This window comes from Anser cygnoides, chromosome 10, assembly GCF_040182565.1.
Source record: "Anser cygnoides isolate HZ-2024a breed goose chromosome 10, Taihu_goose_T2T_genome, whole genome shotgun sequence".
In the NCBI taxonomy this organism is placed as follows: Eukaryota; Metazoa; Chordata; class Aves; order Anseriformes; family Anatidae; genus Anser; species Anser cygnoides.
The window spans coordinates 16,939,907-16,953,970 of NC_089882.1; the positions used below are offsets into that span (position 1 = coordinate 16,939,907).

At 44.4% G+C, this 14,064-nt stretch overlaps 1 protein-coding gene across 3 annotated transcripts in view; it reads left to right on the forward strand.

Moving 5' to 3' along the window:
* SFMBT1 (Scm like with four mbt domains 1) overlaps window positions 1-14,064 on the forward strand; it is an 89,989-nt gene that overhangs the window by 42,119 nt on the left and 33,806 nt on the right. For all 3 annotated transcript variants that reach the window (XM_013191952.3, XM_013191947.3, XM_067003440.1), the window contains one exon: window positions 12,258-12,414. In XM_013191952.3, coding sequence (XP_013047406.3) covers window positions 12,387-12,414 — 28 coding nt within the window. In that variant the 5' untranslated portion in view covers window positions 12,258-12,386. The remainder of the gene's footprint in view (window positions 1-12,257; window positions 12,415-14,064) is intronic.

The window sequence follows — 14,064 nt, forward strand, 5'->3', positions numbered from 1 at the left end:
GAGGTGCCTTTGTAGCATGTATTCAGCGTGTGCCGAGCGCGGCTGACACTTTTGCAGTCCCTCCACCTCTCACGTCCCACATGCAGCAGCAGCTGGGCTCCAGCACCTGGGTTTAGTTGGTAGGCTGAGGCTTATTTCTTGGCAGTAGGTAATACTCAGTCCTTTCTGGGGAAAATGAGCCTTGGTTTCACACCTTCTGCAGCCACAGGTTGCGTTTGCTTTGTTTCCCCGCACTCGCTGCCCAGGTGTATGTTAACTTCTGCATAAGGAAAATGGTGACTTACGACTTTGTTTTGGTCCAACTCCATACGATGCGATGAGTGTTTTTGATAAAACAGTGCAGTGTCTTACTTGCTTCTGCAGCTTTTATTTGTAATTATGTTTTTTTTAGAGCCACTGCTTGTTAAAATAGGCTTTCTGTCTGTTGGACAGCAGTTTGATTTGCAGTTGCATCTGTCTATGTAGAGTGTATGTGTGCTTAAAAGCAAATTAGTGTGCATTAGTGTGCTTAAAAACAAATGACAGATTCTTAGTTCTTTTTGTTGTTGTTGTTTAATTGAAATGATTTAAACTGAATATAGTACAAAACCTACAAACTTTGAAACCAGCTCTTTTCTATTTTAATTTTCACTCTAGCCCACCCTTGCAGATTTGGCTGCCTGGGACTAGTTGCTTGCTCAGAGATGACCAAGACTCTGTGTCTGCAAGAAGTAGGAATGAGATGCTACTCTCCTTGTTGCCCCCAAGTATCAGTGACAATATTTTATAAATACAAACCTAAGGTTAGACTGTGGAGTCTGTTTTTAAACGCAAATCCAGGAGAACGGCTGTAATTTCACAAATGGTGAGCGCTGGTTAGGATGGTGATGGAGTTAATGGGATCTGTAACCGGGTGTACATGTGTTGACAAACAGGTTTAGCTCCTAACCTTTAAACTTGTGTATTGGTGGGGTGAAAGGAAATGTCCTTGGTGTTAAGCTGGGCTTGGCTGTGGATCTCAAATGGCTGGAGCTGGTGTGAGTCCTCACTGGCTGATGGGACCCGAGTTTATCCTGCGGTTCTGTTGGCATTCAAGGGAGAGTTCCCCTTTCCATGTGTAGCCTGTGGTGTAGAAGCTCTTCTGAGGAATGGGTGTAATACATTATTTTCTTTCTATATTGTATACTATTTCAATGACACAACAAAGGAAGTAAGCAAGTAGGAGTATTCTTTAATATATCAAAAGCATTTTACATGATTGACTTTTTTAATGTCATGTTTGCAGAGTACCTTCCTTCCCTCTCCACTTCCTCCTCCTTTTATTGATGTGTTGTCTGTAGTGGTGGCATCCATTAGATGGTTCAAGTTCAGTTTCCCTGGAATGAGGAGTTCAGTTTCAAAAAAGGATTTGGAAGATGCTGCAGGGTTTTTTTTTTCCCCTTTGCATGACTTGAACACTGAGGCAAGTTGAGTGTCCTGCTAAGATTTAATCCAAAGACTTTCTTATAACATATGCACAGACTATAGGAGTCGGCAAAGAGGACTTGTTTGAATAAATCAAGCCTCCTAGCAGTATTATGGAGGTATTTATTACAACTTAGTTAAGACTGCATTGACCTTCATACTTTATCTGCAGGACTGATATCCTTCATGCATTGAAATTAGTTTCCAAATCTGTTGTTCTAACAGATAAATTTTTGCAGAGTCACTGGTAATTTTAATGTTTCAGGCATTTAAAGATGATTTTTTTATCTTTATTAATTGCCTAAAAAGTATGTGCAATCAATGTATTTGCTGATAACCCCCAGTCTTCTTCTAGCCTGTCTGCTGGAAAAAGTAGCTGGAGAAGGCAGAATAATGCTAGAGACTTCCTGCATTTGTAAAAAACAGAACCTCGACAAAAACAGTTGCTATCTTAAATGTTGCTGAATCGAACCAAGCAATTCCTAATAGCTTCTGTTTGCAAGCAGTTATAAATACAAGAGAACTTTTTGGGACACCCTGTCAACGTGTTGTTCCCTGGTCAAGTTGAATGCTCGGCACTGAGTTCGCTGGGACCGGAGCAGTGACTTCCACATTTTCACCTGGACTTGACGTGTAGCCCTGTGGAGGTGGCCTTACCAGCTGGGTAGTGCAGCACGGGTTGGAAAGACAGATCCCGTTCTTTGTTTAGCTGGAGCTGAGCATTTCAACATTTATTAACCAGCCTTCCCATTTTTAAGTATGTTGCACAGCTGGTGGTGCTCTGTTGAGGGTCAGAAGCAACTGGACCTCGGGCAGGTGCTGGGATTGGAAAAATCACATAAATTCATATAGCCTCAATGAAAGAAGTTAAGTGCCAAATGTTGCATCAGTGGACCTGGGTTAAATAGATCGTTGTTTTTTTCTATGGTGGACTAGTAGCCCTGTTAGAAGGTTAAGTGTACAAGCCTTGATCCTATTTTGTGACAAAAGGACTCTCCTTTTCTCCCCGTTAAACATTTTTATCCTAATAAAAATGCACATGCACATACATTTCCACGTCTTTGAGGCAGAAAGGATTACCAGGGTTGCAACCTTTCCATCTGCTGCCAGGTTTTTGTTTCTTGGTATGTGCAAACCCAGCAATTTGCTCTATTATCCTGACGCGAGGGGCTCCTGCAGAAGTTGGCCAGTGCAGCAAGCTGCCTGCCCCAACTGCACGCGGGGAGGCGGTGGCAGCACCGTGCCTCGTGCTGCTGGCGCCAGCCTCGTGGGGAGGTTACACAGGCAGGGAGGCTGCACAGGCCGTGCTGCTGCCTGCCTAGCTGAGGCCAGATCCCTTTCCTTTGCTACAGCCAGTGCGAAGCCTCTGCTCAAGGGTCGCGACGTGCCGCCGGGGCGTTGCTCTGTCAGCACCTCGTAGGGGTGCCTCTCCAGGACCTGAGGGCATCTGCGCCTGAAGAAGCGATGCTTTAAATGTGTGTTGGTAACTTACTGCTCTGCTTCCAGCAAATCCCAGGGTTCGGTGTTCTGCCCACGGGCCTGGGGTGAACCCCGGGAAGTTGGCAGAAAGAGTGGGGCTTTCCCTAAGCCCTTGGGACAGGAAAACACGTGCATTATTGCAAAGGAGCGTAGCGGTGCTGTGCAGTGCGCTCTGCGCGGGCTGACCCGACTCCCCTTCGCGGGTGCTTGCAGCGCTGTTGGTGCCTTTGTGTGGACAGCATGCAGCGTGCTCCAGAGCCAGGCGAATTACTGTGAGCCCAAATTGCTGCTGATGGCTGCATTTGGTATTCTTCCTAGCACATCCTTTGCGCCATTTATATTTTCCTGAGAATTTCTTTGGAAATACAAGAAAGTAAGGTTTGCGTTCTTCAAATGCAGTTCTCTAGAGGAGTCTTGTTCTTGCTGTTGCAGTGGGGGGAACAAACAGCTTGGGGCTGGCTTCTAGGGAAATGGGTTTACTGGAGAAAAGCACAGAAATGTAAGGGTGCAGCTGCGAGGGCTGCGGGTCAGCCACAGGAGGTCGCAGTGTAGGTGGTGGAGGGATATGCTAAGTTTTAATAGTTAATCAATCTAACTCTGGTGATAGTAGGTTCTATTTGCATATATATATATATATATGTATACATATATATTTATAATCCTCACATTCAATGCGTTTTGTTCACAAAGGCCATGCAGAAGCTGTTCAGATAAGAACACTTGCATGCACTCTTGGCAGCCATGAAGATAAAAGGGATCCTGTGCCATGTCTTCAGGAAAGCTTTCCTTGAGAAGAGCAGGAGCTGAGTGTTGAGACAAACACAGATCTTGTCCTCACAAGTACAAAAACCAGATAGGTTGTCAAGAGTAGAGGCTTCCTAAAGAGATCAGAGCAGTCTTTATGTGAGAAATTCTGAATGCTTTTAAAGAAATAACTTCTCCGGAAGGATGGCTGTAGGTTGCTGCTGCTGGCGTTGTTGGCCAGAACATAAGTGCTTATGGCTGAGTCACCAGGCGGAGCTGCTGGGCAGGGGCTGGCGAGCAGGACGCTGTCCCCGGGCCTCGGAGGGAGGAGCACAGCTGCATGACTCGATGGTAAGAGACCGCTCAGGGATGCGATAACCGAGGGTGGTGGACTCGGACTAGATTTGGTCACAGTTGGTCTAGCAACTACAAAAACCATGGAAGCAGAGCTACCACTGTTACTTATTTTTTAAATAGCAGAATAATACTGGAATGTTTTGCTTTTGTAGTGGGGCCACCAACATGCTATCAAGATGGCCTAAAGAAAATGTTGGTGGTCACACCTCCAGTAAAGGATGAATTAGCGATCTGTTTGTCACTGATAAATCCTCACAGAAGCAGACAAATACGCTCCTGTTTACAGAGCCACTGTGCCATATGTATGTGTAAAAAAAATACTTCAAACAACTGGAAGTCCACCCAAAGTTTCTGTCTGTATTGGACAGGAAAATTTCTTCAACAGCTGTGACTTTAGTGACATTGGTAGCATTTTTATTTCTTTGTCATAGAAGCATCAAACTTTATTTTGCCTATCTGTAGTTGACATTCTGGGCTTTGCAGGGCTGTCTTGGAAAGATTTAGAGTGTGCTAAGAGTGCTGAGCTAAGGGATCTGTGGCAGATAGTGGCTTTTACAGGAAAGAAAACTATAATTGTGTTTTCCTAGTCACGGGACAGCACTTAAAATGGCTTGAGAAAATCGACATTCCACCATAAATTGGAGCTAGCGAGATGTCTCACACTTTGTCTTCTGTTTGCGGATGGTCAGACACTAGGGGAGCATATGCTTGTGAAGTACTTTGCTTATAGAGTTGACAGTTGGAAAATCTGTGAATGCTGGGCTTTCAACTGATGGTGACTAAAGACTAAAGGACAAGAAAGGTCTTAAATCCTGTCCTGACTCTACAAGGCTTAAAGAACCCGGAGCTTGCCCCAAACCTAGCGTCCTGGAGACCCCTTATTGAAACAGCAGGATCCCTGCTACGGCTCCCAGCAGGGAGAATGACAGGAGGATGGGGCACAAGAAGAAAAAGAAGGCATGAAAGCAGGTATGCAGAATGCTGTGCTTCCCAAGCAAAGAACTTGAGAGCATGGTCGTCCTCGTTGAAAGCTGCATATGGGCCCTCTGGTGCTGTATGCACAGAAAAACAGTAAAACAGAAGAAGAAGTATGCACAGTAGAACAGGAGCTTAGAGAAGTGCGATTGTGGTTGCTGAATCACAAAACACATGAGGAGTAAGAATCATACTCCACGTGGCCGGTTAGCCAGGGGGGCTGGTTTTGTGCCTGCTGTGCACAGCGCATGGATGGAGTGAAACAATCCTGCACGGGGGAAAGGAGAGCGAGCAACGCCTCGGCAGCAGCTCTGTGGGGTTCAGGCGAGTTGTTTGTCCGGATGTCACCAAGGTGGTCGTGCAGACGTTTTGCTGATCTGTGAACTTTAAATGGTTCCTTACCGTCACAGATCTTCTTCTACTGTCAAAAGATTTCTTCTACTGAAGGCTGTTCTAAATATTTGCTTGCTTTGGCCTCTTTCAGTCCTGGTTTTGAGGATGAGATTTTTCAAAGAGGGCAAATGCCTCCCACTGATGTGCTGTGCCTGTAACTGGCAGTGTCCTGCTGAAAGAGCAACGGGCTACCTGGCCTTGACATTTTCCCCCAAAAGAATGTGGCTGTTTTCAGGAAACACATTGACCTCTAATTCAGGGGATTTTGGTGTTTCTGTGCTGTTAGTGTGTTGTTACAAGAGAGGGAATGAAGCCTGCACTGAGCAGCCTTGTAGCTGATAGCTTGAAAGTTTTCTTCAGTGCTGGAGATCTTGGTTTTGATTGACAGATTTGCTTTCTGGGTATCTTTCTTTTGTCTTGTGCTGAAAATATTAACAAAAGGAGTTCGCAGCTACTGTGATGCGAATCTCCCGGTGTACCTGTAATGGATTGCATAAAAATGGTCATGGGAAATCAAGTACTGCACATTGCAAGTGGACCTAAAATAAAGTTGGCCCCTACCCGAAGTGGTTTGTTATGTTGGGTTCTGGTTGTGCTGTACAGTTCTGTTGAACAAATTCTCCTGCTTAAAAACAAGGCTGACAGGAGAAAGCTTGTTTCAGAAGAAACATTTCAAAAGAAGCTGTCATCCTAGAGGATCCTATCCGATTTTTGGCGCACTCTTTATCAGTGACAGTTGGCAGGGGCTCTGTCAGATTGGAGTCCCTTTGTCCTTGCAGAGAGTGTGAACGTGTCTTCGTAAGGGCTGATGTTCTCCACAGAGCTTATCTCCTCGGTGAGAGACCCCACGCAGCTGCATTTCAGCCAGCTTAGATCTGCGGCCATGTCGATAAGCCGTGTGGTGTGGGAGCACCCGTTGTGTGCAGGTCCCTGATCCCGGCATGTCCCCCTTCTCCCGTGGCACCCCAGCCTCATCGTGCAGCCAGTGAGGCAGCTAGTGCCTCATCATGACTGACTGCAATAATGTTGGATTAGGGAAAAGGTGTTTTTTGTTTTGTTTTGTTTTTTAAAACAAGGCATGAAGCTGCCTTTCCCAGCCTCGGACCACGTGCCAGACCCCCCCCAGCAGTGAGACTGGGCTCACTGGTGTGCGTGTTGGTGCACACCTTCCTGCCAGTGAAGGAAGAGTCTCTCCACCCAGCTAATTGTGTCATAGGAGATACAGATCTTAACTGCAGAAGAGCTTTTACGATGAACTCGTGCATTAGTAAGATGAATTGGGAATAATCACTGAAGGGGTCACTGTGCACAAGGAAGCGTAAGCACTCATGGTTGTTTCCTATTTATAACCGCACGCCGAGAAAGGCTGCTGCTGCTGGGCACTCGCCTGCCCCTGCTTTGTGCTAAATGTTGTTCCTTCTGAATGTTTGTTGGACAGGAGAGTGTAGCAGAGGGCTGCTTTTGTCCCGAGTGGTTTCTCTGCTGAAATGCCAGCAAGAATCTCTGCTGTGAACACTGGGCCTAATCAGAAGTTGTGCTGAGCAGGGCACGGTTAAACCACAAGCATGAGTCTCACAACAAAGAATTTGTTATAGAAAACCTTAGATGAAGTGCATGTGCTTTCTCTCCTCATAAGGAATATGTAATTAGTATATCTTTGAAGTAAGAAAGCATAGGTATATATGTGTGAATCCTATCCTCCCCACTCCAGGGTATGCTCCAAGGATAATTAAAAGGACCTTTTCTTTTGGTCCTGCTTTGGCAGTAGATTTTTCTCAGTGGCCGAGCTGAAGGTTTCAGATGGTGAAGAACTTCTTCCCCTGCTCCGACAGACCTCTGCAACAGGTTTCCTGCCTGCCGCTGTGGAGTGAGGCTCCCCCTGTGCAGACACCGGGTTTTGAAGGAGATTTTGCTGGATGCCTTTGCATGAAGGAATGTGCTGAAACCCGATCCCTTCTGTAGCTTCTTCCCCGGTCCCTAGGAGTATCGCATGTCCCCGTTGTCTCATGCGCCTTTGTTTTAAAATAATATTAAGCCTCAGACACCAGCTGATTTACTTTAATTCAACATCCAACTTATGTTTGATTTCTTTTCATATTCAAGTGAGCCATCTGGCTTTAATGAACTGTAACTGTTTTTAATGCTGCCTCCAGTTGCTAACATCTGAATATTTCATGTGCTGAAAGGAGGTTTGAAATGCAGAAGTGAGACTGAAGAGTCCAAAGTATTTCCAAATCAGCTCTGTTCCAGCAGCACTTGAGCTCCCCTCCCCTCGAGGTTTATCAAAAGGTAATCTTTGGGGTGCCAAACTGCAAGCATCCAGCCATGGTGGGTGCTAATTGCAAGTACTCTCAATGTTGTGTACGTAAAATACCAGTGCTGCTTATGAAATCCTGAATAACCACCCAACTTGGGCAGAATATCAATCAACTTCAACAGGAGCTGCCAGGATTTGGCATCTTCTAAATAAACAGCCTCTTAATTTTGGGGGATGTTTAAATATTTCCTCATTGTAAACAACAACAACAAAAACATAGTTTTACGTCATGTAGTTTAGTTCTAGTAGTTAACTGGGAGCTGGATACCATAAATGAACAATACCTTAATTTCAGTTACATTTCAAGGGTACTTTGCCAGGGTTATACTGATGGAAACTAGTGATATATCCCTAAATTTGCTGGGCTGTGTGCTTCACTAGTTTTTTTCACAGCATTGCCTTTGTTTCGGCTTAGCAGAGTGGTATCTGATAGAATTCCTATAGGTCATTACCAAGAAATACTTTGATTAATGATAAAATGTACGTCGTTGGTTAGGTCTTCACTGTGTGCCAAGCATCGTGCAGGTTACCAGCAACCTAATCTTGTAGTGCTAGAAGTTTAGATCGAATCTGTCTGCAGAGGGAAACCACCTTCAGCAAGGGTGGTCAGGGAACACCGTGGCTTTGGCTTTCCTGCACAGCGCTGTCCTGAGAGCATGGAAGGCAGGTACGTAAGAAACAGGTGGTGGTTGTTGGAAATTGCTTTGTTTCTCTTAAGCTCTGCTAAATTTCTCAGTAAATTGCTCATAGGGACAAAGCTGAATTGGGAGTTAACTGATGGCTTTGTGGGTATCCACCAAACCAGACTTTCTGAGCTGGAGAAGAGCAGGTTGGGAGCAGTACTGCAAAAACTGGCAGCTGAGTTCCATCCAGTAGCATTCCCGAAACTGTAAAGAATAAAGCCGTATAAATATCTTCTACATGGTAGGATTTTGTTGCATTATACCCCCACTTGAAAGGAGCTCTTAATGAGATAATCAGTCTTGCACATGGACAGATTTTTGTTCCTCACTTGGTAATGGACATTTTCAAGTTGTTAGTTCCAGAGAACTTCCTACACCACTGAGCAGTGTCGGTGGATATTTCTTTATTCTGTTCCAGTTTTTGTTTTATTTTTGTGTGTGTGAAGCTCACAGTATTGCATGCAGGAAAGCCCAGCTGGGCCTCTCAGTGTTTTGCATTGCAGTTCCCTAAAATTTATGCCAAAAACAAGCTCAGTCTACAGAGCAACTTTGGCATCTCCCTTTGAGTTAGCACATGACTTGAGTTTGGTTGGACCTGCGGCCATTTAGCAACCTGGATGCTCCACCATCATGCTCAGCACACCAGCATTTGCAGCCTGCTACACTCAGTATTTTACAGTTACACCATGGAAATCCTCCACTTACAGGCAAGTGATTGTCCTGCTCTACTCTGCGCTGTGCGGCCTCACCTCGAGCACTGTGTGCAGTTCTGGGCACCACAGTACAAAAAGGACATGAAACTGTTGGAGAGTGTCCGGAGGAGGGCTACGAAGATGGTGAAGGGCCTAGAGGGGAAGACGTATGAGGAGCGGCTGGGGGCACTGGGCCTGTTCAGCCTGGAGAAGAGGAGGCTGAGGGGGGACCTCATCGCGGCCTACAGCTTCCTCGCGAGGGGAGTGGAGGGGCATGCGCCGATCTATTCTCTCTGACCAGTGATAGGACCCGCAGGAATGGTATCAAGCTGTGACAGGGGAGGTTCAGGCTTGGTATCAGGAAGAGGTTCTTCACCGAGAAGGTTGTTGCGCACTGGAACAGGCTCCCCAGGGACGTAGTCACTGCACCAAGCCTGTTGGAGTTTAAGAAGCGTTTGGACTGTGCTCTTAGTCATATGGTCTGAATTTTTGGATAGACCTGTGTGGAGCCAGGAGCTATACTTGATGATCCTTATGGGTCCCTTCCAACTTGGGATATTCTATGATTCTACTTTGGGAGAGGTTTTTTCTTCCCCTTTGGTTTTCTTTCCAAGTTCTCTGCCTCAAAACGGGGGAGACACATCCTTAAGAACTTGCTTTCCACGCAAACCCTGAGAGCCTGAAGATACTGCTATCACAAGTGACAATGACGCTGCCCCTTCCGTCCCCGAGCCTGGTGTTACGGGAGCTGCCTTCTCTGGTCACCCTGATAGACTGCTGAGCAACGGGGCGGGCAAGCTGGCCACCTCAACTTCCCTTTAACAGAGCTGCTTCTTCAAAACACTTCAGTTTTTAACAAGTAGACAGATTTTCAAAGGAAAAAACATGCTGTTAGATTTTTTTTCAGACCAGCTGTAATTCACAGTCTGCTTATTTGAATGACAATACAAATGAAACTGCAGCCTGCGTAAAACTGCTTAAAGTCTGCAGGCAGTTGTAGTTGGATGGAAAATGATCTTTAGTCATTGATAGCTATCTTGTGACCAGTCCAGTTACAGTTTCAGAAGGGAAATCACAGTGGCACCTCTAAAAGGTGAATCTTTCACCTTGCAGAATCTTTCACCTATTTATGGTGCTCATTTTGAAGTAAGATTTTGTTTCCATCTGCTAGGCAACTTGTGTTTTTTAGGGATTTGTCCATGCTATAGTAGGGGGAAAAATTGTTGCTGTTTTCTTTCTTTTTAAACCTTGGAAAAAACAAACAACCTCTCTAAGGATTATCAAGTAGTCTTCATAGACACTCCAAGTGTACAAAACTCAGGACAATTTAAGACTTGCAAATGTTTAAGGCTTCCCTCTTGTAAACCGTAGTTACTCAAAATGTGTTTGGGTGAGAAATGCAGCCTTTGTTTTTAAAAAATTTCCATCATTTCTAGTACATCGTTTAAAAAGGAAAACAAGGTGCTTCCCAGGAGTTCAACAGAAATGCAAAGGAAATCTGAAGTTTTTTTTTTTTTTTTATGATTTTTAAGCTAATAATTTGTTTCCAGGGCTGGAGGCCCAGGTGTAAAAACCGCTTGTATTGGGCTTGCTTTAGACCTGTCCTTTTTCAGTTTCTACAAGTAATAATGAAATAATGATTTAATTGCTCATAGGAATTGCAGTAATGGTTTGAAAGCCATGGCTTCTAATCATAAAATGTTTAGGAGCGTATTTCTGCCATCTGTACTTTGTTTGCTTTAACCTGATAGCTTAAAAACAGGTTATTTTTGCCTGGTGTGCATCAAGGGCAGGAATAGCTTCAGCCTGTGAGACCCAGTGTGTGTGTGCACATGCATGTGTGTAGTGAATCCACGGTGCAAAAAACAACCACGTTCGGGGTGTTTTTAGTTTTTTGCATGTGCCATTCTGGCATGTTCTACGGAGCGATAGCTTCTGGATTAGGGCTAACATGGTAAAATGTTAAATGCTTCAAGCATCTATGATTGTATGGCTTCTCCGTTTGTAGGGTGGGTTTGTCAAAACAGACTGTGCATTTCTTTTTGTCCTGCTGTCACCAAACAATTTGGGGTTCTGTTGGCAGGGAGGAGTATTAGAGATTGGAGAGGGGCTGTGTTCCTTGGAGACACTGAGATTTTTCTCACAAATTTTCTCAGACAAGATCTTCTGCGAAGCTATTTTATTTGCTATTGTAATGGCGGCCGTCCTGCAAGCAGGAGCGCACAGTAAGAGTTTATCATAACCGTGTATTCCCTATTACCCAACACCTGATTTCTCCCTGTTTCCTCACTGGCTGAGTACGACAGGTTCCCAACCTACTCGACGCACTTCTGTACCATATATGTACAATTTTATTTGACCAACCGTTAATTCCTCCTCTTCCTTTTTTTTTTTTTCCTTCTTTACTCGTGACTAGAGGGCCTGTGATTTTTGTTTTTACTGATTTCGTACTGCTCATCCTGTTTTTCTTAGCTATCCTCTTTATTTTGGGACAGTGGGACCTTCCCCTCATTTGCTTAACATACTCCCTACTGCTGTGCCGTGCAATCACTTTTGAATATGCAAGGTTAGTGGAATTTTCCACTGCAAAAACACCTTCTATTGCAAAAACACAACTTTGTTTCTCACAACTCCCCCCTCTTCTTTTCTTACTCCTGTTGTTGCTTTTGCACCTTTTCATATACCCCGCTCTTGAGTTTTTCCAACATTAGGGCGCAATATCCTTCTTCGGATGTCACAGGGAGTGACAGATACACGATGCCATTATTATTACAACACCAACAAATAGTTGTTTGAGCCAATTCCATTCAGGTAACCACGAAGTTCATTTCTCCCAAATGTTTCTAAATCCCCAGCAAGTGTCATCTTGAGCCACTCTATATAAGATCTTTTTTTTTCCCAAATATTTTTGAGATCAGTTAAATTCATCCCATTTGATCTATATACATACAGCAACTAACACTAATTACAGCGCACGCTCCTCCTTTTGAGGTTAGCACTAAATCTAATACCATTCAATTCTGGAGTACTATTTTTGCAAACTTGTTACCTCCTTTTGTAGTGCCTGGACTGCATCCAGAGTGTTATTTTCTAGTTCTTCAATTATAGCCAAGATATTTACAATAGCTTTTTCTAATTCACTCACCCCTAACTTTTTTTTTTTTTTTTTTTCAGGATCTCTTCTTGAATGTCCTGGCTGCCAGCAGGATTGAAAGTGGGAGGCAACTCATGACCACCAAACTGTGACAGCCTTGGATCCCCCTGCTTCTGGCTGCTTGGAATAACCACTGGGCTACTGTGGAGATGAATGGAGAACAGCAGTATGATGCAGGTAACAGAGTGGTGGAGCTCTGGGGCTAAAGGTTCTCAAAATATTTGGCAAGCAAGGTGGGGCAAGCTCAAATTTTAGTTACTGTGGGTTACATTCTGACTACTGAGCTTAAGTTTGGTATTGCTCTGTTTCAAAAGCAAGGTGTATCATTGGCTTAAAGGAGAGCAAAATCCAACCCACCCTAGTAATTATGTTTCTAAGATGCTGTGTCTTTCCCCTTCATGATGCCGGCATGAGATGAGCTTATCGCTACTATTTTAAGGCATTTGCCTGTCAAAGTGGTTAATATCATCTTGTTCTGTCTTCGTGTGCCTTCATGTTGCTCTTAATATTCTCACAGGGTTGTGTTGCTGGTTTAAGAAGTCAGATAATCGAAGCTGTGTGGTGCTGTTGTAATCTGTCCTGGTTTTCTGATGTTCCTTGCTGCTCCCTTTGATGGGCTTTGGACATCAGCTCCTAACCTGCTGCAGAATGGTATATTATGATACATCAGCTCAGGTTTTGATTCATCTTGAAGCACCAGGCTGAGGAAAATGTCTGTCTGGGACGGCTGGGGATACTAACAGCTTTCTGAAACAGAGTTCTTAGGTTTTATGCTCGCACGGGGACCATCTGTTTTCCTGACTTCGCTGCTACAGTTTGTTCCTTCTCCTTGAGAAGGTCCCTACCCACAGTGCAGTGTTGGGACAGTTAATGAGAAGTAAATTTTTATTTGTAGTTACCAGTATAAACCATTTGGTTAGGATTTTGCAGAGTATTGTTTTCCTTTGATACTTGTCCAACAAGCAGCCCTTCTCATAGGACAATTCACCGTTGGTAATTTTTGTACCTCTACTTTATGGAAGTCTGATTGCTGTGTTACTGAAGAAATGTTAAACATGATTTTAATCTACAGTGCTTTTAGCAGAATGTTAACACCTGCTATCTGATCCTGAAACGGGCTTTTTGATTATTAATTATAGCCAATCACTCAGGTTGTTGTCAACATTATATCCTCAAATAAGCAAGAAAAAGCAGGATGCACAAGTATGCAGAATGTCTCCAGGCACATGCAAATGCAGTTTCCTCTGCTACTGGGAAGTGCTAACTTCTGTCAGGTTGTATAAGAAAGAGATTTTGCAGCTGAGAAGAACAGTAAGCAGATGTATATGCAGTCAGCAGCAGGGTGTTCACAGGCTGATGGCACACCGATCTGTACTAATACCTTTATTGAAATGTTTCCATTTTCCTCTAAAAGTTACAGAGGTCACCCAGTCCTTTCTGCCTGCTTACAGAATAGCCGTGAAGGGCTCCCCGTTTCTTGTAATTGCTGAACAGGTATTTTCCTGAGCATCCTTTCAGTGTCTGGTTTGCGTACAGGTGGCTGTGAAAAGCAGATGATAACCGAAGAGAGCTTTACTTGCTCAGTGCGAAGGCAGTTTCCAGCAAATGCTCGCCATGTACACATAAGCACAGTGGTTTTGGTGTTGCACCCTTGGCTAGTGTTTTCTGCAGTGCTTTGACTTAGACCAGTCCCAGCCACCACTGGAATGTTCACTCCCTCCTTTGACTGGTGTTATGCTTCCAGCTGATGAATTTTAGCAGGTTTGGAGATTCCACTGTCTTTCTGTAGGAAAGACAACTTTCATTTTTGTCACAGTCTTCCTCAGC